General features: G+C 33.9%; 3 protein-coding genes and 1 non-coding gene across 4 annotated transcripts; all 4 read left to right on the top strand.

Annotated features, from left to right (window-relative positions):
* Nucleotides 1–6,245: 6,245 nt before the first annotated feature.
* Nucleotides 6,246–6,352, top strand: LOC145077529 (small nucleolar RNA R71). The gene has a single exon (XR_013693272.1). It is a non-coding gene; the product is annotated as a small nucleolar RNA R71 (small nucleolar RNA).
* Nucleotides 6,353–11,264: 4,912 nt separating this feature from the next.
* On the top strand, nucleotides 11,265–12,242 carry LOC145076636 (heterodimeric geranylgeranyl pyrophosphate synthase small subunit 2, chloroplastic-like). The gene has a single exon (XM_079022447.1). It carries the CDS (start codon nucleotides 11,284–11,286, stop codon nucleotides 12,166–12,168), a length of 885 nt encoding a protein of 294 aa, XP_078878573.1. The 5' UTR covers nucleotides 11,265–11,283; the 3' UTR covers nucleotides 12,169–12,242.
* A 6,976-nt stretch (nucleotides 12,243–19,218) lies between these two features.
* Nucleotides 19,219–19,641, top strand: LOC145076238 (uncharacterized). Its single transcript, XM_079022186.1, has one exon. The coding sequence runs from the start codon at nucleotides 19,219–19,221 to the stop codon at nucleotides 19,639–19,641; it is 423 nt and encodes a 140-aa protein (XP_078878312.1).
* An 839-nt stretch (nucleotides 19,642–20,480) lies between these two features.
* LOC145076239 (uncharacterized) lies at nucleotides 20,481–26,248 on the top strand. Its single transcript, XM_079022187.1, has 6 exons — nucleotides 20,481–20,873; nucleotides 23,826–23,869; nucleotides 23,944–24,038; nucleotides 24,134–24,308; nucleotides 24,426–24,554; nucleotides 24,648–26,248. Exons 1-6 carry the CDS (start codon nucleotides 20,481–20,483, stop codon nucleotides 24,709–24,711), a joined length of 900 nt encoding a protein of 299 aa, XP_078878313.1. The 3' UTR covers nucleotides 24,712–26,248.
* Nucleotides 26,249–27,344: the final 1,096 nt, after the last annotated feature.

Consider the following 27,344-nt stretch of genomic DNA (forward strand, 5'->3'; position numbering starts at 1 on the left):
TGCAATCATCTCGATCATTTGTGAAGGAAGCATAGTGCAGCACATTACACTTAAGCTATCTTCCACGCCTCCATAAACGAGGAACAAATCCTTAGTTCTTCATAAGTACTTTAGAATGTTCTTCACAGCTCTCCAATGAATCTCCCATGGATTTTGTTGGAACTTTATTGCCATCCTCATAGCATAAGCAATATCAGGTCTTGTACAATTCCTGACATACATGATGGATCCAATTGCAGAAGCATATGGAATATCTTTCATCTTGTATACCTCAGCCTTTGTGCTAGGACGTTGAGATGAACTTAGTACAATGCCATGTGCCATGGGTACAAATCCTCTCTTAGAGTTTTCCATATTGAAACGTTTCAATACTTTCTCAATATATTTACCTTTGCTTAGACCTATTAATCGTTTTGATCTATCTCTATAGATTTTGATTCCAAGAATGTATTGTGCCTCACCTAGGTCCTTCATTGAGAAATACTTTCCAAGCCAAGTCTTTTACACCTTGTAATGTTGGAATTTGATTTCCCATGACTAATATGTCATCCACATATAGGACCAAGAATGTCATCGAGCTCCCACTAGTTTTCATGTATACACAAGATTCATCTTCATTTCTAATAAAAGCATACTTTGTGATTTCATCATCTAAACGATGATTCCAGTTACAAGATGCTTGCTTTAACCCACAAATGCATCTCTTGATCTTACACACTTTATTAGGATGCTTTTGGTCGACAAAACCTTTAGGCTGAACCATATAGACATTTTCTTCGAAGTGTCCATTTAGAAAAGTAGTTTTGGCATCCATTTGCCATATCTCATAGTCATAACATGCAGCTATGGCAAGTAGTATCCTAATTGATTTAACCATAGCGACTGGTGAAAAGGTTTCATCATAATCAACCTCATGAGTTTGAGTGAATCCTTTAGCAACCAATCTTGCTTTGAATGTGTGTAAGTTTCCATCCATGTCAGTCTTCTTCTTGAAGACCCACTTACTTCTAACAGTCTTGCTATTGAGAGGAAGATCAACCAGGTCTCAAACTTGATTTTCTCTCATAATTGCATCTCAACATTCATGGCTTCAAGCCATTTGTCAGATCCGGGATCTGACACTACATATTGGTAGCTGACCAGCTCATCAACATTCGTCATTACAAAGCACTCGTCAATGAGAAATCCATATCTCTCAGGTTCACAACGAGTTCTACCGGATCTGCAAACGCCTTGTGTTTTAGTAGGTTGAAGGATAATGATCTCTTCATCTTCAATAACCTCTTGTTCGGTACTAGTTCCAACTAAAGATGCATCGAGTTGAGGTTCTTGATCTTCTTCAAGTTCCACACACCTCCCACTAGCCTCATCCATTAGAAACTTGCTTTCTAAGAATTCAACTTTTCATGAATTAAAGATCTTATTCTCACTAGGGATGTAGAAGTAATATCCTAAACAATCTTTAGGATATCCTACATAGATGCATTTGGTAGATCAAGGCTCAAGTTTGATGGAAGTCTCTTGTCTAACATAAGCTTCACATCCCCAAACTTTCATATAAGATAAGGATGGAGGTTTTCCATACCACATCTCATAAGGTGTTTTATCTACCTTCTTTTTTGGTGCCATATTCAAGATACGTGTTGCGGTGAGTAAAGCATAACTCCAAAATGATAAAGGAAGTGTACTTCGACTCATCATAAATCGAACCATATCAAGTAAGGTCCAATTTCTCCTTTCAGAAACACCATTAAGTTGTGGTGTTCTAGGTGGAGTGAGTTATGAGATAATCCCATGACTCCTTAGATGGTCTTGGAACTCTTGGCTCAAGTACTCACCTCCTCTATTCAAACAAAGGATTTTGATTGTTTTCTCGAGTTGATTTTCAACTTCACTCTGAAACAGTTTAAACTTTTCAATTGATTCATGTTTATGTTTCATCAAATACACATAACCAAAACGACTGAAGTCGTCGGTGAAGGTGATATAATATCTCTCACCATATCTACACATTGTTTTGAAAGGTCCACATACATCGTTGTGTATGATGCCTAATAAAACACTTGCCCTTTCACTTGTTCCAAAGAAAGCGGATTTTGTCATCTTGCCACATAAACAAGATTCACATATGTCAAATGACTCAATGTCATTTGCCCTCAAAAGTCCACTCTTTTGGGGTTAGGATATGCAAATTTCTTGTTTATATTTCCAAGGCAACAATGGCGCCATATATATGTTTGGTTCATATCTGGTTTGAGCCTTTTGGTGTTAACATGATAAAGGGACTTATTGTTTGAGGTGTCATCTATGTTTAATTCATAAATTTTATTTATTGGTCTAGCTTCAAAATAGAAGATTCCTTTCAAGAAGGAGTGAATGTTATAATCAAAAAATTTGAAATCATAACCAAATTTTCTCAAACGTGAAACCGAAATGATATTTCTAGTAATAGAAGTAATTAAACACACATTGTATAATGTCATCTACAGACTAGATGGTAAACATAAATTAACTTGTCCTAAAGCTTGGAGCGCAACACGTGCTCTATTGCCGACATGTAATACCATCTCTTCTGCTTTCAGTTCCTTACTCTTTTCTGAACCCCTACAACAAATTACAAATATGAGTTCCACAACCAATATCTAATACCTAAGTGTTAGATTAAAAAGTAAATAATCCTATTTCAATCATGAAAATGCATATACCTGAAGGTCCTTCCCTGACCTTCTTGTTTTTCAACTTAGCAAGGTACTTAGGAAAATTCCTTTTCCAATGCCTAACAACTCCGCACTCAAAGCATGTGTCATCTTTGGCAACCTTTTCCTTCTTCTTGGGCGGTGGGTTTTGGGGAGATTTCTTCCCTTTTCTTTTGCTAACTTGGGGCTTTCCCTTGAAATTCTTGCCTTTGTTCTTTTTAACCTTTCCTTCCCTAATCGTGAGCACTTGGGGGGTTTTACTTGGGATATTCTTTTCTGCAGTTTTTAGCATCCCGTGCAACTCAGAGATAGGTTTCTCCCACCCATTCACGTTATAGTTCATGATGAAAGAATCGTAAGACTTTGGCAAAGAGTTTAGAATGATATATGTAGCCAAGTCTTGTGGATATGGAGAGCCCAATCTCTCCAATTGATCCATGTAACTTTTCATCTTAAGAACATATGTGATCACATTCCCACTCTCCTCCATTATCATGGCATGGAGTGCTCTCATAGTGTTGAACCTTTTGGTTCTAGCTTGTTTACCAAACATCTCCTTGAGATGTTCAATCATGTCAAAGGCAGTGTAGTGTTCCAGATCCCGCTGAAGATCGGGAACAATAGAGGCAAGCATAAGACACGAAACATCAAGTGGATCATCTATATGCTTTAGCTATGCATCATGTGCAGCCTTTGGGAGAGCAGGTGGTTCATCATGGGTTTGTTTTTCAAGGACACAGTCTTTCTATTCTAGTTTCAAAACGATTCTTAAATTTCTGTGCCAATCCAAAAAGTTGGAGTGGTTGAGTTTTTCTTTGTCAAGAATTGACTGAATGTTCATTGGGTGGTGTGTTACAGTGGTTGGTGGATCCATCAACAAAAGTTTAACAAAGTTTTCATTTAGTATTTAATTCTTTAAATAACAATACCCTTTTTTGTTTCCAAAAACATTATTTATTTAATGTCTAGGATCCAAGTTACAAATCAAATAAATGGTTAGGTATCCTCTATCCCATTTACTCAATTTTAACAAGGTAAATAACTTGTATTAATTACACCATTTGTAATTCCTAGATGTATGAGACCCTTAACAATCCATTTGTTAATTTGACATGTTTGGTCCTTGGAACACTCTTGCTTAGGTGACCTTTATCACAAGGGGTTTCCAATCAAGTCATCCAATTAGAGAAACTTGTATAATTGGCCTATAACTTGGTTATAAAAATCACAAAAGTACTTTGGACATCAAAAGATGATACTAATGGTTAGGTATCCTCTATCCCACTAGCATTATACAAGTGATGTGCAAATGTTTCTAAAATTGGATGGCATAGACTTGCATTTTGAAAAAGGGATTTGAATGTTTTATTATTCTATATAAAACATGTGATATCATGACAATTGCATGCATACAATATATCATGGTATCAATTTTCTAAAAAATCACTTTTAAGGTTCTTATAAAAAAACTCAGTTTTTATATTTCGGCTTCGTTCAATTTTAAATTAATACATAGTACTAAGTTTGTGTTTGAGCCATTAAGAACCTTTTAATATTGTTTAATAAAACTTAATTTTATTAAATCATACTATGGAGTTTGAATAAGTCATAAAAAGATGATTTTTACACTTATAATTCAATATTTAGAAAATTTCCGTAATTAACAATTTTATAGTATGTTACATCCAATGTTCATATTTATATTTTAAAATCCAAACTCCATGTGATGTTTATTTTGTCCAAAAAATAGTTTGGGTATGTGAAAAACTAAATTATCAACCACACTAAATATTTACTTGAAAAATAAACAACACAAGCATGCATTTGACATAAACAAGCCTTAAACTATATAACACTTTTCTGAGTCAACACAAAAGTGTTAAGTCCTTCCTAAGGGAAAAAGGGACCAAGTATTACAACTTGTTCTTCATGTGATCTTCAAGCTCCCACTTGCAATGACAACCAACTTTGTTGTAATTTTATAAAAACTTTATAAAAGTAATCAATGCTTCTTCAAGAAATGGCCTCCATCTTTATCTTGTTACATTTTTTTATAAAATAAATATAGTCTAAAACTAATCTATTACATAAAAATAACAAGAATAAAATTAGCTACTTTTATTACATACTTTATGAATAAAAGAATATTACAAACCATTTTCAACCAAATCACACAAACAACAACACAAATGATCCAAGGCTTGTTTATGCACTCTAAAATACATATAAACATAAAACAACCTTTGTTTTTCTAAGACAACTTTAAGTGACAAAAAATGCATGTAAGTTTTTGTTACATAAAATAACAACAACAAAGTTATCAAAGAAAATATGTATGAAGTTGTTTTTATACAAAAACAAGTTATCCATATTCTCAAAAAACCAAGATTTCCATAAAAAAACTAACCAAACTTGCAACCTTGCTCTGATACCAATTGTTGGGTTTTATTTAAAACTTATTTTCAAAAACTACAAATAATGGCAAACAGACGACTTGAGTTTTATAAATAACATAAACATTTTATCACCCACCAAGTATCATCTTGCAAGTAAAAGAAAGATTTAAAACACAACCATAAAAGAAAGAAGTGGTAACAACCTTTGAAGCACTTTGAGTCCTCTAGGGAAGGCTTGGAAGTTGATGGAGTGAGGATGAACCCTTGAGACACCAACAATGTTCCAACTTGATGTAATGCTAGTTACAACTCTTAAGCTTTAAAGTCAAAACAAGATTATTACTTAAAGAGAGGATGCAAGCAACAAATATCTTCAAAGTGAAAGACTTGAGAGAATATGGAGAAGGGAGGGAGTGCTCTCGGCAATTGCAAGGAAGGAGCGAACCAAAATGAATCCACTCTCCACTATTTAAAGTAGAATGTTAATCAATGAGTCCTTAACCATTAAGCACTTTAGACAACCTTGTCCCCTAGCATGCACCATACCTAGAATACTTTTGATTAAACAAATAAGAAATCCTCGCTTATTCCTTTCCCCATGCATGGCCAGCCATGCCTATGGAAAAGAGAAGATTGAGTTTATATTTTATAAACTCAAAGTTTATAAGATATAAACTTTGTCTTTTTGCTAAAAGACAAGACTTGCCTTGTCCAAAATGTTGTACATGACTTATTAATTCATACATTATGAAATAATGTGTTACTTGTATTGTAAAATAATTATTTCCTTGAAATAAATATTTTTCCCAATTTATTATAAGAGTTTATGAATATTTTTTAAAATAAATTTCTAATAAATAATCATTTGTATCAAGTTGTTGTTAGTATGACCCTTAGGATCATATGTTATTTAGCAATATCATTTTAATAGGACTCTTGCGCATACTAGATCTTTCACCATCTCCACTTCCTTTACTTCTTGTAGCATCCTCTAGCGGGTTATGGTATTTTTTTGAGTGCTTCACTAATTCTTCAATTAATTCTTTTGTCTTCACGGGATTCTTCTTAGTCATTGGTTCTTGAGAATCAAGAAGTTTCCTTGTTGTTACATTTACCCCAATAATAGAAGATAGAAACCTCTTGTTGCACGTTTAAGTCATGTTGAGGACAATTTCTTAGAAGACCTTTGTATCTCTCCCAAGTTTTGCATAAGGACTCGTTGACTTCTTATTGGAAGTTAGCAATCTTCTTTTTAAGTTTGGCAATCTTCTACGGATTATTAAATTGTTCCATGAAAGCTTCACGAAGGTTGTCCCAAGTTCTAATTGTTCTAGGAGCTAATGACTTCAACCATATTTTTGCATCTCCAGTAAATGTCACAGGAAGCTTTCTCAGTAAAATCGCATCTCTTGAAACATTTGGAACATTGAAATAATTAGAAATGTCCAAAACTTCATCGATGTACTTGAAAGCATCTTCATAATCTTTCCCGACAAATGGTATTTTTTCAAGCATCGAGAGGATATGACCCTTGAGCTCAAAATTAGTTGCAGCTGGAATCGTGGGTGGAACTAGACCTGGACTATTGTCATTACACATCCTCTTCTTATACTCCTCCCTCGTCATTGTGATTATGTCCGCCATCTCTTCGACCTCGCTTTGTACGTAGTCCTATGAATCGTCTTCAGTTTCTGGCTGGTAATTAATGCGCTTATTTTAGAGAGTCTTCTCAAAGCTTTCAAATTTATCGAATTGGAAGGTGCTACTCGATTCGTTAGCCTTTTGTCTTTTTTATGGAAAGCTAATTCAAGATCTGTAAGTTGTGGAACTAATGGAGTTATGGATCCTTGGGTCATAAATCACCGAAACAAAACAAAACACAAACGCATAAAAACAAACTAAAAAGAAAAATAAATAAATATTGAAAAAGCTGAACTCACATTGCGAGAGGTAAATCTCACGTCGTGAGAACAGGAAAAGCAGAAAATTTATTTTTTGCAGAAAATTGAAATTTTGCGGCATTTGCCCCACAAAAAAGAAAGATTAACCTAAAGCAATTAAATTAACAACTGATATAGCCATTCCACGACAACGGTTCCAAAAACTTGATGCGCAATAGATTTACCTATCAACTTTTAAATTTATAAACCTAATTAACTAGTTATCTACTAATGAACCTATAGGCATTATATCTAGTCAGTTTTTAGTATAGTAAAGTAAGTTAGGTATCAAACATAGGAAACAAGATTTAGCTAATAGCATAATTACTAAAAAATTGACCTAAAAATAACTAAAATTGGGGTTTTATTTGAGTTTACAAGTTCAGATTAACTTAAACTATTCAATTAACTAAAAACTAAGCAACAACTTAACTAAGAACGATTGAAATCAAGATTATGAAAACATTTTCGTTTAGCTTTGAATTCCCCTTTTTCCTATGGATAGTTTTTGAACATGGATTTATTCAGTTGGTTACCAATTTAATATATATATATATATATATATATATATATATATATATATATATATATATATATATATATATATATATATATATATATAGCAGTCTTGATCCAATCTGCCAATATTTTTACCAATTCATGAACTACTATGTAAGGATCATACACAAACAAACAGAAAATTGATTATTAAGGATAATTGGGCTATGTAAGAGAAGATAATTATATATGATCAAGACAATTAATTAAACACAATTATGATCAAATTATGTTCTCTAACACAACTAAAGTGTTACCTTTATTACTTATTCTAAGATTTGGTTAATACTAGCTCTATCAATTTAATGATCATAAACTACCAGGTAATCAAGTTCATGCAACTAAAATGGTCATTCAACTACACTTAACTTGAAGCAAAGCAACAAAGATTGGAACTTTAACATGTTAGGTATTTATAATCAAACACAAGCTTAGACCAACTTCATAAAATCCATGAAAAACAAGAAAATAACACATAGTATTAGGGTTCATCTACACTAAACGAAAGCTTAAGATTTAACTACTCATGGCAGAAAGTAAACATAAAAACACATAAGATTTAGACATGATTAATCTAATGCAAACGGAATGTATTGTGTAATCTTCAAACTCTTAATCTTCAATCTTCTTATCTTCTAAAGGGTTGATTTCACACTTTTCTGGTTTCCGAAATCGATTAGATCTCCAGAGTATTACTTCCCATCCTCCAAAAGTCGACATGTCTAAGGATATTTATAGTTCCTTAATTTCTCTTTTCGCGCCACGAGCTTTAAAGTCTCACGTCGTGAAATCAGTACGAATCCTTATTCAGCAAGGAAACTTGTTCTCCGCATTGTTATCTTCTGGAACTTCCATTCTCACGACGTGAATATATAGTGCTCATGTCGTGAGCTTCATTATTACGCGTATAATCGTGATTTTTCCAAGAGTCACACTGTGGTACTCTTTACCCACGTTGTGGGGAGTTTTCTTGACTCAACTTTCTCTTACTTTAAGCTCCATTAAGCTCCCATCTTAGCTCCAGTCCTTTCAGGTTCCAACTTTTATCATTTTTTTGTCATTTTTCCTCAAGAATGTCATTTTTAGTTACAAAATGTAATTTAACTCAGTAAGTACCAAATTTATTTTCTTTTAACCAAATTATAACTTAAAAGGTATAAAAATAATGCCCAAAATATGTATGAATATGACAATATCACATACTTAGTTTGCGTCCAAAGAAAAGCTAAAGATGTTAGGCAAAGCTCTCGTGAAATCACAAGTCATTCACCTAAGGCAACTGAATGCATAGTTACTTTTAACTTACACATATATACAAGCATTCTAAGTGCTTAAATGTCATATGCGCTATCTTTGTTGTGTGTAACATATTTGTACAATATAATATGATTATTACTTAATCTAATTGTATATTATATTTAATAATAAGATTAGATAGTAAAAGTGGTTGTGTGAAATAATAAATGAGAGTCTGTGATAGGGTTGTGTGAGATAGTTGTTGTGATAGGTTAATGAGAGTTGTGCAAAATAATAAGGTGTGACTTGTCCTGCCTAACAAAAGTACTATTGTACTTTCGTGCCCGTCTAAAGTACTATTCTACTGCCTTGCTTATCCAAAACACTATTGTACTGTCGTGCTTACCCAAAGTACTATTCGTACTGTCGTGCTGCGTCCAAAGTATTATCATACTTCTGTTCGTAATCATTTAGGAAAAATAGATGAGTGTTGTCGAAGATCCTTTAGAAAAGATCTCTTAAGATCATCATTCTAGGATTAAGAAATGAGAATTACGAAAATGAGGTAACTGGGTTTAAATGTTGAAGATTATATAATTAAATATTATAATATTGTGGATTGAAAACCATATATACTCACCATATTTCCTAATCTGACCCACTTAGTTTCTTTGTATCACAGGTAACGATACGAAGGCACTGATAGATAATGTAATTATCATCTAAGAGATTTAAGGAGTTCGTAAGCTACTAGAATATTGATGTAAGGACTGTTTATGCTTATGTTTCTGTATCAATTATTTCATCCCAAGGTTTTACTAATCAATGAAAAACATTTTCTTCAAAAATACTTTTAATGGGATGAATTCCGCATTTATAAAGATAACTCTTATTTAAAATAATCATAAAGAAAAAGTTTTAAAATGGCTCTAAATTTGGGAATGTCACACACACACAACAATTTTAAGTAAAAAATCTTCTGAAAAGCAAATAATTGTGAAATGCCAAATGTTGATCGTGTGTTGCGTGACGCAACCAAAAGTAGATAGAAATGATTTTTTTATTAAACAAACAAACAAACAAACAAACAATCCCTAAGACTCATGCTCACAACACTCAACCATTACAAGTCCAACTTTCTTCAAATCTAGCATGTAATAGTTATCTCCCACCTATTTTTAAAATAAATCAGCATCATACAACTCTCATGATCATATAAACAACAAAATCAGTTACTAGCTACATACAAATTCCACACAAAAGAGAAGAACTTTTCCTTTTCCATCTGCTATGAGAACCTCTCGGAGGCTCCTAAGTCATAAATTCCTAAAATCATCCGGTTTTGATTTCAATTCTAACATGTTTATGGGTTGTGATACTCCAAAAATGATATGGATTAGATCAAAGGCCCATGGAGCCCTGACAATAACGAGTTGCTTCAACAGCTTATTGAGAAACATGGTGCTTGAAATTGGTTGATTATTGGTAAATTTATACCTAGTGGATATGGGAATTCGTGTAGGTTACGATGGTGTAAGCAGTTATTGCCACAGGTGGAAGGTGGAACATTGTGTGTTTACGTTGGAGGAAGACGAGACAATTCTTCGTGCTCATGCTCAGTTTAGGATTCCAGGACGATTTAGTCGTCGCACGTCTACCGACCAATCGCTCGAACAGTCGCAGTTGTTGTTCCGCAAATCAAAGTAGCGACGTCGTCGCCTCTACTGCTGCCATCATCGGTAGCAAGTCCTTTAACACCCCCGTCTCCACCTACGAACGGGTTTAGGAACACATCGGTGGTGAAGAGAATAAGTCGTGAAGAGAACGCATAGAGGGTTAAGGTATTTTCTTTTATTTTTTTTTCTTTTAAATGTGCAATAAAAGTAAAAACGAAAGATAATAGAAAAAAAGTAATTAAAAGGGTAAAAAAATATTTTGTATTTGAAAATGAGCAAAAGACCATTGGCACAAAAGCAAACCACATAGACATCAAATTTGCAGTTTATCTAATAATAATTAATGAGTATAAGCACATGAAAATAAAGAAATAGTAAAATTGTGGTGACTTTCTTATAAAAGTAAAGAAATGATAAAATTTATTAGTCAAATATGAGACTTTTTTGAATTATTTAAAGTGTTGCTTAATAAAATTATGAATTTTTAGTAGAAACAAAATAATAATAATAAATAACACTATTGCTGATCTATATATAGCTTCCTCAATTTGAAAGATCGATTAAACTATTCCACACCGTTGATCTACAATTATTTTAACTTTGGACAGCCCAGATTAATACTAGCGTGTTCCTGGTGGGTATTTAGTTAAATACGAAGCTACTTTTTCCAAACCGAAAGTCGTAAAATCCAGAATAATAATGCTTTAGAAGCTTGTACCTTACTCATCTGAGATAGTAAAAAATACTGTTTATATATCTCTTCCATGGACCTCCACTTTTCATGCTTTTTCTTCCTCTGAAACTCCAGTGTCTGTTAACAATGGCCAGTGTTCGTCTTTCATTCTCCGGAATAAATCTAAGATGTCCATCCACATCACCGGCACGGTCAGCTTACATTAAACCGACGATCGTCTCCGCCGGAGTGGCCCAAAACCTATCGTACTGGGATTCCATACATTCCGATATCGACTTCCACCTGAAAAAAGCCCTCCCCATCCGTGAACCCATCTCCGTTTTCGAGCCGATGCACCACTTGGTATTTGCGCCACCCAAAACCACCGCATCGGCGTTGTGCGTCGCTGCGTGTGAGCTTGTCGGTGGCAACCGGGAAGATGCAATTGTAGCAGCGTCGGCAATTCACCTCATGCATGCGGCTATATACACCCATGACCACCTCATGTTAACGGACTCCGACCAGAAAACTCCTCACAGGTTTGGTCCCAATATCGAGCTTCTCACCGGAGATGGTATTTTTCCGTTTGGGTTCGAGTTACTCGCGGCGTCCATGGATCCAGCCGGAGATAACTCCGACAAAATACTGAGGGTGATCATAGAGATTACCCGAGCCGCCGGTCTTCAAGGAATCGTCAACGGTCAAGATTCTGACGTTGAATTTGACCAATCGGGTGGTCAAACACGACGGAGTCTTCATGGTTGTGGGGCCGCCTGCGGAGCCATATTAGGTGGTGGGAGCGACGATGAGATTGAAAGGTTGAGAAGATATGGAGTCTATGCTGGCAAAATACAAGGACTTTTAAGTGAAATTGGTAGAAAGGAAAGGGGTAAACTAGAATTAGTAGAGAAATGGAGGGCTTTGGCTCTAAAAGAGTTGGAATATCTTGACAGCAAAAGAATTGAGCAAATTTCAATAATTGTGAGAGTCTAAAATTTTAATATCGGTTATATCATGTTATTATGTATGTTTAATAAAAAATTAAAAACTCTTTGTAGTTTGCATAAGGTAATATATAAAATGTAAACATTTGGGTGATTTGTTATAAGTTATTTAATTTTGGATTACATGCCAATGTAGGATAGTTTTACATGAAAACCTTTTAGATTGGATGTTACGGGTTCAACGTGGGCATAAACGATTTAACTAACTTTGTGAATTTAATATCTAACCACTAACCAACCATTCAAAAAAAATTGAATTACATAAAATATCTTCATTAATACCTTCTAATACGATTCTTGAATGTGCTCTATATATATTTAAGATAATATCATTCTAATAAGTGTATGTCAATTAACTTGGTATTCTGGTATAATATATTAATATTGCTAATTACATTTAACATATGATTATCATATTTTTCTAAAAACAACAAAAATATCATAAGTTCATAATTTTGTCAATTGTGAAACTCATTAGGCAAAAGGTAGTAATACTTTTATTGTCATATTATTTTTGTTGCCATGTAAGTGATGAGTTTGGAGGGATTCAAACAAGGCCAAAAGGCACGCAATGGAGGCATAAAACCAAATCCCAAACCAGCAAGATCACAAGTCGAAAGAAATATTAAGCAACTATAAAACAATCATAGAATGAAATGAAACATACCCTTGTAATCTTTTGTTTTCGTCTGGCCAATTCTATAGGTTTTTAGAACCCAACGGGGATTCCTATTTTGTAGTCATACCAAGGGAGACAAATCAACAACCTTGACCAACACCAGACAACAAGCACTAAACCCTAAATGATTATGGCTTTCTTCAAGCGACGTGGCATGTTGGACCAGTCTACCCGATGCGTAGACGATGAAGTGTGGATTTGTTTGAGAGGAAAGATGGTCACCATGGTTTTCTTACATCAAATTCTCTTGTAAAATCTGCTCATATGTCCTTTAGGGGAGATTTAGGAATTCTTATTGAATAATTACTTGGTAACTAAGTAATTAACCACAAGATTGGACTTTCAAGTCTTTACATTTAAAACGTTAAGTATACAAGTTTCTATTAATTATGTTTATGTTTATTAATGGATAACATATGTTTTGTACATTATTGTTTAAAACAATTATATATATGAAATTAGTTAGAGCTGACAATGGGTCGACCTGGATTTGGTTTTGGTTCAACCCATTTAATAATTGGGTTGAAAATTTCAACCCAATCCAACCTGTTTATTTAAATGAGTTGATATTTCCAACCCAACCAAACCTTTTAGATAACCGAGTTGTCACCAGGTTGACCTATTTATGTAGTTTTCGACCCAAGCTATTATATAAATATGTTAAACTTAGGTTAACCCATTAAAAGTCAAATAAATAAATTAACAAAATATTATACAACTTCAATTAGTTTCACATGTAAATAAAACTTTATAAGTATAACAAAATCGCAATCTCAATTCATAAATACAAATAAATTGTTCAAATAACATTAAAAATATTTAATTTCAAAGTGATTTTGAAGAGTGACTAGTATTATTGTTGTTAAAAAATGATGAGAATTACGAATTTTTATAAAACATAAATATTAATACAACATTATAATTTTGAAATTAATACTTTGATTAATACGTGATAATATTCAAATAATTAATAAATCATATATATATATATATATATATATATATATATATATATATATATATATATATATATAAAAGTTAAATAGGTTGGTGGATTAAAAATGAGTTGACAATTTTTATCCAACCCAACATATTTAATTAGATATGTTAGATTGGTTAACCTATTTAATTTAAACGAGTTGAAAAGCCAAACCCAACCCACTAATTTTGGGTTGGGTTGGCGGATCGATTTTTGCCATCTTTAACATTAGTGTATCATATTGTTCAAAATAGTTGCAACAAAATTTTAAGGGTTAATGGTGAAAAAACACTATATTTTTTCAAATATTCAATTTAAGCACCAATTTTTACTAAGTTACCAAACAACCACAAATTTTTGATAAAAAAAAAAATTCAATGCAACCACTGTTACCTGTAATATGGTATGTTAATTATGAAAAAATCACTATATCTTTTCAAAAGTTCTGTTTAACCACCAATTTATAGGTATTTGTTTTTGGAAAAAATAAAAATGGTATGTTAATTATGAAAAAATCACTATATCTTTTCAAAAGTTCTATTTAACCATCAATTTATAGGTATTTGTTTTTGGAAAAAATAAAAATGGCTGGTTTTTTTAGCACAAATGCAAGTGATAGTGATTATGATAGAACTTTTATCTATAAATGAGTGAATTTTAAACATAAATGAAAATTTGGTGGTTAAATCGAATATTTTGAAAAATATAATATTTTTTCGTCATTAACCCAAATTTTAACTTGCACAATGTGCGAACATTCATCTAATACTTCATATTAGTGGAAAAATCTCTGTCATACTCCCAAGTGATGTGTAATTGCATAACACCGTTATTCTTTATCACGTGGTTTTTAGAGCATCTCCAATCCACTTCTAGTTTTTATTTTTTTTCTATATTCTTCTCTAACCCTCTCCCATTTCTTCACCCATTTTGGAGGATATGAATAGTATTACACCAAATATGGTGTTATACTATTCATTTTTCCCAATATGAGCATGAACTTTGCATTGTCAGTTTTAGTCCCTCTGTTTATATATTTATACATTTTTAGTTTATTTTACCTACTAAATATAATTTAATTTTAATATTTAATACATATAATATAATATTATATTAATTAGTTATAAATATAAAGTTTGTTCTTTGTTCATCAAATTCATATAAAAAAGTTAAATGCATATTAATTTTTTTTTTAAAAACGATAACGTGTTTACAAAAGTTTATAAATATGTTATAAATATAATCTTATTTATTTAATATTATTGTAATGAAAAAAAAATATAATTTATATATTTGTTAAAACAAAATTAGTAAAAGGGATGTGTTTGACGATCTATATAAATTGTAAGAATGAAATATACTAGAAATATACTTTTAGGGTAAAAATAGAATAGAATTGAAGATAAAACACTATTTATCCTATTTTTTACTTTATTTTTAAGAAAAAAAAAATAAAAATGGGATGAAGATGTTCTTAATGCATAACATCTCTAAAAAAAAAAAAAATTGGCATGCCAAATCCATGTAATTGTATAACACCATTTATTCTTTGTCACGTAGCTATTAATGCATAACATCTAAAAAATTGGCAAGCCAAATCCATTGTCTGATTTTACTAAGTTTCCTAACTTCTCTACCTACTTTGTGTTTGATAAATGAGATAGTAAATAGTAAGAAAGTTTTTCAAAATTTCAAAGTAAATATACTTTTTGAAAAAACATCTTTTCACTACAGATTATTTCAGAAAAATATTTTGAAAAATGAAGAAAAAGGTGTAACTAAATAATATTTGGTCTTTGAAAATGTCAAATTTCGAACTTTGTGGTTCTTTCATGATTTTCGAAACTGTTTCGTTATTATTTTGATTATTGATGTCGTCATTAGGTATAATTATTAATTTATTCGCTCTTACAAGACTCTAGTCCTTGAGGTTTAGGCATACTTTATTTTCAGGCTATCGTAACCCTTACAAGAATCTAGTCGAGACTTCCAATTTTCAGTGTAATAAGTTCAAAATTGTTTCTTCTTGATTACAAATTTTATAATATATATTCACTAAGCCGGAAGGAATGGGTTCTACATTGTCTTGGCTTGAGATACGGCGTACTTATGCAACATATATCAAGGTAGGTCATAGGACCTATTTTTTTTTTTTTTTAATAGAACAAGGATATATAAAAAAAAAAAAATAAGGAACCACCTAATTGTTATCAATGGACCTACCTAACTATTTTTGGCAAAAGAAAAATTATCATCGGCTTATATATTTTATAATTAATAACCCAAAATCTTAATCCATTTTCAATAACAAATAGCCCAATCCAATTTAAAAAAAAGACGAAATAGAAACATAATGTTAGAAACTCTGAATCGCATTTGCACGTACCCTCGTGGCGTCGTCCCTCGTTGCATCGTTTCCTAAATTCCTATTCGAAAATCGAAATTGATCGTCGCAAAGGGCAGACGAAGCCGTTGTTCCCCTGCTCCATTCGCCGTCCGGCCAGGCCGTCACCCGTCCGCCCACCGTCGGCCGCCGTCTCCCTCCAGCCATCTAAACTCCAGCGATAACATCACAATAGCCAATGAGCCAAGACTCCAAGTATACTCCACCGGTAGCAGCGAAGTGATCATCATGTTTGTAATTGTAACTTGTAACCTTGTAATTTGTATGAATTATGATTGTATTATTCATTGATTTGTATAATTTAATTTGATTAAGGTGTAATTAAATGACACAATTAAATCAATCAAAATTATTGACTTATTGTCTTGATTAGTTGAGTTACATTCTTAACATTTGTTTAATATCAATTCAATTTCAAAATTTATTTAGACTTGAAATTTGAGAACATTCTTTATTTTATGATTTGTGTATTTGATAACAAAATATTGATGATGGTTATTAGTTTGATACTTCTGTAACATTTAGTTTCATAATTCAATTTCAGAATCAAGAATCAAGAATGTCTTTGCATAAGTTTTATAAAAAGAAAGAAGATAGCGAACAACAACATAAGTATACGAATGCAGGTTTAAATTCACTACCCGTTGATCCGTTTGAATGACCAAATATATAATTTTATCATGTGAACCAAAGAGATGAAATTAGAAGAACATACTTGCAAAAAGGGTCTTTCCAACCTTTAAATCATAAATTCACACCACGTAATTTTGGAGGTAAATCTCGAAGACTTATTCAATTATGGTTTGATGATAATAAATATTGGTTATAATATAGTATAAAAGAGGATGTTGCATTCAGTTGCTATCTATTCAAATCAAGTATACCAAATCAAGGTGGATCATATCATTTTGTGAAATTTGGATTCAAGGCTTGGAATAGGAAATCGGGAATAGTTAAACACAAAGAAGGAATTCCACACACTATTGCTGTCCAAAAGTGCCAAAGTTTGATGAACCAAAGACAATCCATCACGTTTGCTTTTGAGAAACAAACTACTTTACAAGAAAAAGAATATCGTTCTCGCTTGAATGCTTCAATTGATTGTGTTAGGTTCCTACTCCGACAAGGGTTAGCATTTTGTGGTCATAATAAAAAAAGAAGACTCGGATAATAAAGGTAACTTTCTTAAACTACTATAGTGGTTAACCGATCGATGTGATGTTGTAGATCGCGTTGTGTTAAAGAATGCCCCAAAAATGCACAAATGAAATGTGGTGAAAGCCATAAAGATATTGTGCAAGCATGTTCAGATGTATTTTAAATGTTATTATGGGAGATCTTGGAAATGATTTTTTTTTGCATTTTTAGTAGACGAGTCACGTGATGTGTCATGTAAAGAACAAATGACATTGGTTTTACGGTATGTAAATAGAAAAGGCGAAGTTGTTGAAATGTTTGTTGGCCTTAGAAATGTTAGTGACATTTCGACTTTGTCACTAAAGGCTACCATTTATGATATGCTTTCAAAATGGAATTTGAGTCCTAGTAGGATTAGAGGACAAGGGTATGATGGTGATAGTAATATGAGTGGTGCATTCAATGGGTTGTAGACTTTGATTATGAATGAAACAAAATCTGAACACTTTAGTCATTGTTTTGCTCACCAATTACAGTTAGCCCTAGTGTTTGTTGCAAAGAATCACACGACGGTTAATGAATTTGTTGATGTGGTTTCTCGATTGTTAAATATTATTGGATCTTCTTACAAATGATAAGTTAAGAAAAAAACAAGAAAAATAAGTTATGGCAACATTGGATGAAGGTATGCTTTATGTGGTTTATTTTCATTTGTTTATGCTAATTATCCACTAATTCATTTCATATGTGGTTTATTTTGCGTGAGCTTGAGAGTCATACCGATTTGAATCAAGAAGTCGGTATTAAACAACCGTCTGATACTCGATGGGGTTCTCATTTTGCATCTTTATTAAATATTCAGATCATATATGCTTCCATTTGTGATGTACTTGAAGACCTTGGTAAATTTGATAGTGACCGTGATCGTAGAGTTGAAGCAATTCACATCTTAAAGTGCTTAAAATCGTTTGATTTTATGTTTTGTCTACATTTGATGGTTGATATCTTGGGAGTGACAGACCATTTGAATACAATACTACAAAGAAAAGACCAAGATATTGTAAATGCCATGAATCAAGTAAGTAGCTCAAAAAAAGCACTTTAAGAAATTAAGGATGTAGGATGGGAACCACTTTTAGAGAAAGTTACTTTGTTTTGTGCTACAAACAAAGTTAAAGTCGTGGATTTGGAAGATGAATATTTTAATGGATATAGTCGTCTATGAGGTTCACAGGTTAGTAATGTTTGTTGTTACCAACTACCACATTGATTTATAAATTTATTGTGTTTTATCAATACTTATATATATATATATATATATATATATATATATATATATATATATATATATATATATATATATATATATATATATACATTAAGGTTAACAACTTGGATCACTATAAGTTGATGTATTTAAGGAGCTGACTGATATGCCACTTCAAGAGCTGAACCATCGCTTTAATGAAGTAAACAATGTTAGCGTATGATATATAGTATGTATATGTATTCGTTTATTGTGTGACCCATGTATTTGGCCCTTTTATGATGTATTATATATATATATATATATATATATATATATATATATATATATATATATATATATATATTTTGAGGGTATGCAATATAATTTTTTTATGGGAAATATAAACGACTTCATGGTATCAGAGCACCATATTTTCTTGGATCGTTTCTAAACCCTAGTCGACAACTCCGTTCTTTTTTATCTCAATCGTTCCCTCTCATCTTCTTCATCATGTGAGGCTCTTTGACTGAAAAGCCCTCCTCCACCATTAACATAAAACATGTTGTCCCGTTCGTCTTGGATCTAGACCAGATGAATTATGATATATGGAGAGAGCTTTTTGAAATCCATTGCATCGGTTATGGAGTTGATGATCATCTCAAGCTTCAACCTCAATCTCCTCCTGCAAAAAAAGAGAAAGACAAGGCTACTGCCGAGTCTGCTGAAGCTTTAACCAAAGGGTTGCGCACAGACTCAATTGTAAAATCCTGGTTATACGGTACTCTCTCTATTCCTCTTCTTAACATGATTTTCAAGAAGAAAGCCACTGCCTTTGAAGTTTGGGAAAATCTAGAGAAGGTTTTTCGTGATAATAAAGCCTCCAAAATTATTCAGCTTGATAAAGATCTTCAGAACATCTCCCTTGGTAACTTATCTATTACAAAGAACTGCAACAAAATAAAATCCATTGCTGATCGTTTGGAGCATATGGATGCTAAGGTCTTCAGAAGCTAACCTTGTTGCATATATGATAAATGGTTTGTCTCAAAAGTCCTGATACATTGCCATTAACATCCGTCATCGTGAACCTCCTCTCTCGTTTTGGGATGCTTGATCCATTCTTATCTGTGAGGAGCAGCAAATGCTTCATGATGAACAATGTGACTCGTCAATCACGCATACCGATCATACCTCCTCACCGAATGCTCTTTTCTGTTCAGTCATCTACCAATAACAATAGCCATGGCAGTGGAAGAGGAAGCTACCGCGGTGGTCGTGGCAATCACCGTGGTGGCCGAGGAGGAGGTCGCTTCGATGGCCGGTTCCACAATAATTATGGCGGCAATTTTTCTCTTCGCAGCGGATTCTTACCTGGTAGTGGAATGCAACGACAAGGAGAAGAGGCTACCTAGGCCTACGGCTGGTTTCAAGTGCCTCATCCCACTAATGGGCCTTCCCAGCATGGGTTGTTTCCAACTCCAAATGTAACTGGGCCCAAATAGCAGCAAACTCAGCACAATTTGTCCCAATAGCAACACCAGTTTTTTTACTTCTCCTCAGCCCAACAACAGCAACCCATATTCTTCTCAGCAAGCATACCAGGTCCAACAGCAAAATCACGAGCCACCTACACTCCCTCAAATGTTCAACACAATGTTGTTAAATGATCCGGGTCACACAGATTGGTACATGGGCACCGGGCTACTTCCCATCTTAACCCAGGTATCCTTAAGTATGTTTATGATAAAAATAGTATTTTTTTTCATCATCTTCACTCTAATTTACTTCTTTGTATTGTTGGTTTTTGCCCAAGTGAATCTTTCAAAGCCTTTGATTTAGATAAAACAATGAAAATGGCTACACTTTATTCAGAAGAGTTTCCAACAAAATACGATCTTCGACTTCTTGAAGTGGAACATGGAAATTATATTAAAGATGTGCCAGAAGATGAACGATTTAATGATTTGAAGAGCATTGGAAACCTTGCCAAAAAGATGGTCAATGAAAAGAAGCATATAATATTTCCTAAGATTTATCTTCTTGTGAAACGTTCATTGATCTTACCCGTAGCAACAAGTGTGGACCACACATTTTCATCAATGAAGTTGATAGAGACTGATATACGCAACAAAACACGTGATCAATTTTTGAGTGATAGTTTAGTGTCGTATATTGAAAAACATGTTTTAAAAGGTATCGGTAACGACACAATTGTGAAAATGTTTCAAGATATAAGACCTCATAAGGTTCAATTGCAAAAAAATATTATAACTATTGAAGTGATGTTTAAATATTTTAGTCATATAACCCGACCCGCCACCACTATTATTTTTTACACTTTCATATTTTTTAGTTTTATTTAAATAAAAAACTACGTGGTTTTTGGTTCTAGATTCACCACTAGGCTCATCAAATAGTGCCCGTTGAACTCACCCACAACTCGACATGTTGAGCTCAGCAGATGAAGTTCGGTACATGGCTAAATATGAGAGAAAAAATTCATTATTTATTTTTTCTTTTTTTTTACCACTCAAAAAATACCCTATTTTTCAAAAAAAAAAAAAAAAAAAAAAAAAAAAAAAAAAAAACTAACAATTAGTTTTTCAAAATTTCAAATTTTAAACTCATTTTCAACTAAAATAAATACCAATAACATTCTTTATTTTTCATCACTTTCAAACCTCCAACATTCATCTCTCCGAAACATTTATAAACCTTTCTCAAAATTCATCTCTCAAAATGGCTCATCATTGGACTACGACAAAGAGGTAGTTTTGTTGGTGCATGAGTCGATGTAAATAAGGACCAAATAGCAACTACTACGTAACTTCGTCTTCTTTTTTTTTTAAAAAAAAAAAATAGAATCAGCCAACGATTCAACAACAAAATAGATCAAGGTCACCAACAAAGTAAAGATCAAATATTCAACAAATGGATAATCACAAACAAAGTGGTTATACAATTTCACACTTTCTTTAATATAGTGAGATGTGCTTTAGCAAATGATGAAAATGATAAATAGTTTTAATCAATGCTCTTGAAAAATTTCATCCGAGAAAATAACAAGCATTTCTTGTATATAGAGCATTGACAAGTTATGAGGCGGTGCGAAAAGTGGTATCAATATGTAGAATGAAGTTGTGTTATTTTCATGTTTTTAGGTTTCCTATGTTTTAATTTTAAGTGTGAAACATCCCAAAAACCATAGTAATTTTTTTTTCATTTTAAAGATATTTCCATGAAATCCATAAAGTATTCAAACCATTGTTTCAAAACAAAACCATAAAAATCATAGTGTCAATAACATCTCTTAAACATAAATCAACAGGAGGATGTGTACGATCACACATTCGCCTTCCCCAAATCCTTTGAAATACTTGAAAATTTTAAATCCACAACTGTTAGAGCAGGTTACTTAGGATGTAGTAACTGTAGCATGCATGTGTGAGACTCAGGTGTGTCTTGCTAGTTTTCAGGGGAGGTATCGTTTGGGAATAGGTCGGTTAGATCACCAGTTGTGGTAGCGTGGATTATCAGCAGAGTGGCCAGAGGATGATGGGAAGAATTGGGAAATTCTTCCAAGCTGTGAATTGTAAGAAACTAGCTGAATCGAAGTGGGGGAGGGCCACCCGAGTGGCCAAGGGCAGAAGTAAGTGCAAGAATGGGATGAGATCACATTCTTGGTAAGGAAGAAGCAGCTCAAGTGGCTATTTGGATTGAGGGGCACGTGAGTTGGGAGTTTGGGAAACTTCCCCACATTGAGTTCGTGTTCTCACGATTAGTTGATGACTGGGTTGGGAACCAGGTTGGAGAATTCCGGCAAGGCACGGGTTTAGGCAGGATTTAAGACTGCGGGATAGTCACAACATTCCCCAGCTGTGAGCGCGTAGTGGGCCGCGGGTTAAGTAACCTACTCGACGAGTCGGGGGACCGACTCGGCGAGTTGGTCTGGGTTTGGAAAACCCTAAATTCGTGCCTTTTACCTTATTTAAAGAACATTATAACACCCCTTCAGCCTCCTTAATGCTCTCTTAAGTTCAGAGCGAAACCCTAGTGCCTTCCATGAGCTTGTGAGCCATTTGTGAGCATCCTTGAGTGTTTTGGAGCTTGAAGAAGAAGGTGATGCCTTTGTGATACAAGAAGAGACTAGTAGATCCAGAAACCTCTTGCATCCTCCTCCATTGTCTGGTAAGAAAGTTTCAATCATAACCATTATGCACATAGATCTCTCCTTTGTCACTTTTGGGGGTTTTTGGTCCAAGAACCATAGAATGAGAGGAATGGACGTCCCATGGGCTCATGCTTTCAGATCTAGCACCATTAAGGGCTGTTATGGCATAAAGGTGCAAGCTTTATGCCATAGGAATCCCCATGCAAAAATAAGAAGTGTTCTTTTGGTCTTTTTAGCTGAAAAGGCCACGAGTGGAGGAAAAAGGCAAGAGCTTTGCATGGTTATGAAGTGGTTGGGTCCAGATCTATGTTTTGAATGCTTTGTGCTCGACTAAATCGTCTGAATAGAATTGGACTTTGGAGGACTAGATGAGTTGCTATTAGGACTCGGCGAGTCAGACCGTTTTCTTGTCCAAAACCCTTATGTTAGCGGGTGTGTGTTGAGTTGGTAGAGGACTCAGCCAGTTGGGTTCATTATGGACTTGAAGATCATCGTACTCGACGAGTTCAAGGAATGAACTCGGCAAGTCTAAGGCAATATCCCTAACTTATGAAGATGGACTCGACGAGTTCAAAGGTGAACTCGGCGAGTCGGTTGTAAATGGATCCTGACGTGTTTAAAGGTGAACTCGGCGAGCTCAAGGAAGACTCGATGAGTAGGATTGAAGTCCAGAGTTACGTGTGGATTGTGGGACTCGACGAGTTGGTGAGTCAACTCGGCGAGTTGAGTCAACTCGGAGCGTTGACTTTGAACAAGTTTGACCTGGGTTGACTTTTGAGGGTATTGTGGTCTAAGTGTTATTTTGGGTATTGATAGAGTTAAGACCTACATTGATGCCACCTTATTTTTAATTTGTGAATGTAATCGGTAATCGTAGGCAGCTTAGCTATATCCTTCATCTTGTCTTTGTTTCCTTCATAGTACTATTATAATACATTTATTGGGATGATGTTTTAGGTGAAAGGAAGATAGCACGCAGCATGGCAGACCATCTGTTTTTTATGTTTCTACAATAAATTTGCGGCAGTGTACTTTGGATTTGAATTTCCTGCCATCTTTTGTCTTGTGCTGGTGAGTTATAATTAATGATGCATCAATTAGATCATACCTTGCTTTTAAATAGACAGAAGATTGTGCATATGCAGCATGTTTTATATGTCACGGCTGGTTAACGGAATAAACAGAGTTGATGAAGCGGAAGAAGTTCCTTTTGATGAATGGCAAAGGCAATTCTTTTGTTGTATGTTTCGTTTCTTTTCTTTTTCAAGATTCTGAGTTATTCGATATGTATTTGCGAAGAATAACTCAACGAGATTGTTTGATCTTATCCTGCAGTGAATAGGACACTTGAGGAAATAGCCAAACAAATGGGGAAAAATGACTTTGATTTTAGGCTAAACCCATGCGATGGGAATCCCAACTGGAATAGTGAAATGCATCTGTATAAGTATAACATCACTGTTGTCTATGTTTGCTCATACCCTGGCGGTGTTTGTCATGTCGTTGCCATGTAAGTTCTATGATTTCATTTTTTATTTAATTTTGTAGTGGCTATTAATTAGCAAACGTGTAATTTTTGTATAAAGATAAAATTGAAGGGATCAAAACTTGCTTTATATATGAACAGATCTCTCAAAGGACAGGATCTTGAGAGTGTTCTTCCATCGTCTCTAGCAAAGTTACATTACATCAGTGATTTAAATGGAAATACTTCTCAGTTTCTGAACCTAAGTAGCATGACAAACATGGAAATATTGTAAGTCATCATACGGTTTAGAAATCTATTAAAAAGTTGATAAATTTCAAGATTGGATTTTTATATCTTCAAGAAATTTGGGCGAAATTGCAGGATATTGAGATGCTGGAGGATTTCTGATTCTATATCAGAAATGTCCAAATTAAGGCATCTGTAATAATTCTCCCTCTTCCGTTTCTTGATTAAATGAAGCCTATTTTAGACTATATCCATTAGCATCATCTTGAGCATTTCTTTGTGATTATCTTCAGTGGTTGTTCAAACATTCTGATATACTCTTTCTCCATCTATATTCACTCAAAGAGATCTCAGTTTCAACAATTTGGAAGGTGATATACCATATCTAAAAGGACTAGATCTGGAGAAAATGTAATCTTATACCCACATGTGTTGTTTAGATTGAATTTTTTTTTCCATCGCATAAGCACCAAGTTAATTCCGATCTTTGATTCAATGTAGAGACCTTAGCAAGTGCCTTAGCTAGTTTTTCGTTTCCTTTTTTCCCTTTTTGTAGGGGGCAAGTATATTGAGGAATTTTGACATAACGGTTGAAGTGGGTAGGGTTGATAAGGCCCTAAAAAAAGAAATAAAAACGTCAATGTCAGTAACATAACATTAGAAATTCGTTTCCAATATGCTCGAAAAGCTACAACAGCAGTCCCAAGTAGAGGATCATATGGCCCTTTAATATCATCTATTTCTATGGTGTGTGGTATGTTATTGTTCCTACTTTAATCTTCCGTTTTACTGCTAATTAAGTTTATAATGACATTGTTGTTATTTACTATTTAGACCTGAATCCTCCAATTGATGACAAAAGCAAGAAAACTATTGTCATTGTTGTGGTGGCTGGAAATGTGTTCCTCATTCTCATAATTCTTGGTGTTGCACGGCTGGGGTTTTATTATATACACGAGAGCACATGAAGTGGGAAAGAGGTTTAATTTGATTATTACTCGGTATAAGAAAAACTATCCCATTCAAAAATATGGTTATGATATAAGTTACGTACAATTTTGAAATTTTGTGGTAACTCCTTGATATCACCATATATAGTCATATAATTTATGTGATATCTTAGTATTTTTAGTGATATTTTAGTCATAACCGAAGATATTGGATACTTATAATGTCTAAATCTTATTTTATAGTAGCAAAGACATGCATGGAAGAAAATGAGCTGAAATGTTATGCTGGAAGTTGGAGAACCGAATACATTCATCAAAGAGAAAAAATCAACTACAGAGAACACCACGGCACGATAACACCTTTGCCATGGCACGATGATGTGTCATGATCGATATGAATACCGGATAGAGTCCAATAATGATTACTTGGAAGGTATGCGAAGCAGTCGCCACCACGACGTGATAATCACCTCACCACGACGTGATAATAACCTCATTCATTATCTGAAGGATATACAACGATTATTATTCGAACTTTGAAGACCAAAGAACCCTCAAAAACCCTTTGGAGACTAGAGATCGATATTGGATCAAGATTCAAAGAGATCAATATTGGAGCAAGATTCGAAGAGATCGAGAGTTAATTGCATTTAATCGTGTTTAACAGAGTTTACTTCGTTTTTATCTATGTTTCTACTTTAGTTATGCGCTCAAAACTCTTTACATTTGTTTATAGTAGATAAACCTCAAGACCATGTGTTGATTTCAATGATTTCGGATCTAATATAGTTTGGTTATTATTTATATTTGATTGATCATTTACTTTTTAGTATGGGTGTTAACTAATTCTATGATCATTGTGCTAGTTATTAATTAATTATTAGTACTAGATAATCCAATCAAGATAACTAGTCATTATAAAATTCGGGAACCAACTTATAAATCAATTTCACTGTAACGAAATCAACCATAGGGGAAATGTGAATCGAATCTAAACGGAAGTACTATTTATATTCTACTTTAATTCATTATCTGTTTTGTTCTGTTTAGTTTAAATAATTGTTTGCTACAAGATTATTACACTACAAGAAAAAGACCCTTTTACGACGCGCAAACCACAACACTCATTGATTTATGTTACGCAAATGAGAGTGACATTAAAAAAGTGTCATCTCTTCAAAAAATTTAAGGATTTAGGGGGCGCATTATTAAGTGCCCTTAAATTATTGTCATAATAAAAAAATTAAAAACACGGAGGGCGCTACATCTTAAATGCGTGACCTCTATGCATGTCGCTTTATAATTTTAATGAACGCGCGTTTAGTAAGGGGAGGGGGGGGGGGGAATTAAAACCCAAAAAAATCCCGCTTCTCACTCTCTCCTTCTCCTTTTCTCTACAAACCCTAATCCGCCTCCACCACTACTTTATCCTTAAGGAATAACACAACCAAGCTGGTATCTCAGATCAACTACTCAGGCATGAAATCCCCAAAAAAAGTTAAAACCCAATAAAATTAAAACCCCGCTTCTCACTCTCTCCTTCTCCTTTTCTCTGTAAACCCTAATCCGCCTCCACCACTACTTTATCCTTAAGGAATAAAACAACCAAGCTGGTATCTCAGATCAACTACTCCGACATGGAGTTAACCCCAACACGTATAGTTGTTGCGGAAGATGGAGAAGGTCGAGAAGAAGATATCAAGGTTCTTATAGAGCCCTCTTCAGGCTCAAGTCCTTGCTGACGTGCATCATGTGAGATTTGAGACCACCGAGTGGTTTGATCGACTCGAGGGCTCCGCTCGGAGGCTGGAGTAGCGGATCAGGTCCATGAAAATCGGAGGAGGCGGTGAAGGATGGTGGTTGGAGGAGGCGATGAATAAGA

Source organism: Lactuca serriola, chromosome 9 (genome assembly GCF_051521515.1).
Source record: "Lactuca serriola cultivar US96UC23 chromosome 9, Lser_US96UC23_V15, whole genome shotgun sequence".
Classification (NCBI taxonomy): Eukaryota; Viridiplantae; Streptophyta; class Magnoliopsida; order Asterales; family Asteraceae; genus Lactuca; species Lactuca serriola.

Bases quoted from the DNA above. Each gene is read 5' to 3' on its own strand.
- LOC145076636 (XM_079022447.1), top strand. From the start codon at position 11,284: ATGCTTTTTCTTCCTCTGAAACTCCAGTGTCTGTTAACAATGGCCAGT.
- LOC145076238 (XM_079022186.1), top strand. From the start codon at position 19,219: ATGAATTATGATATATGGAGAGAGCTTTTTGAAATCCATTGCATCGGT.
- LOC145076239 (XM_079022187.1), top strand. From the start codon at position 20,481: ATGGCTACACTTTATTCAGAAGAGTTTCCAACAAAATACGATCTTCGA. The intron at 20,874-23,825 runs GTTCAATTGCAA...AATTTGCGGCAG, and splicing joins AAGATATAAGACCTCATAAG to TGTACTTTGGATTTGAATTT. The intron at 24,555-24,647 runs GTAAGTCATCAT...GCGAAATTGCAG, and splicing joins ATGACAAACATGGAAATATT to GATATTGAGATGCTGGAGGA.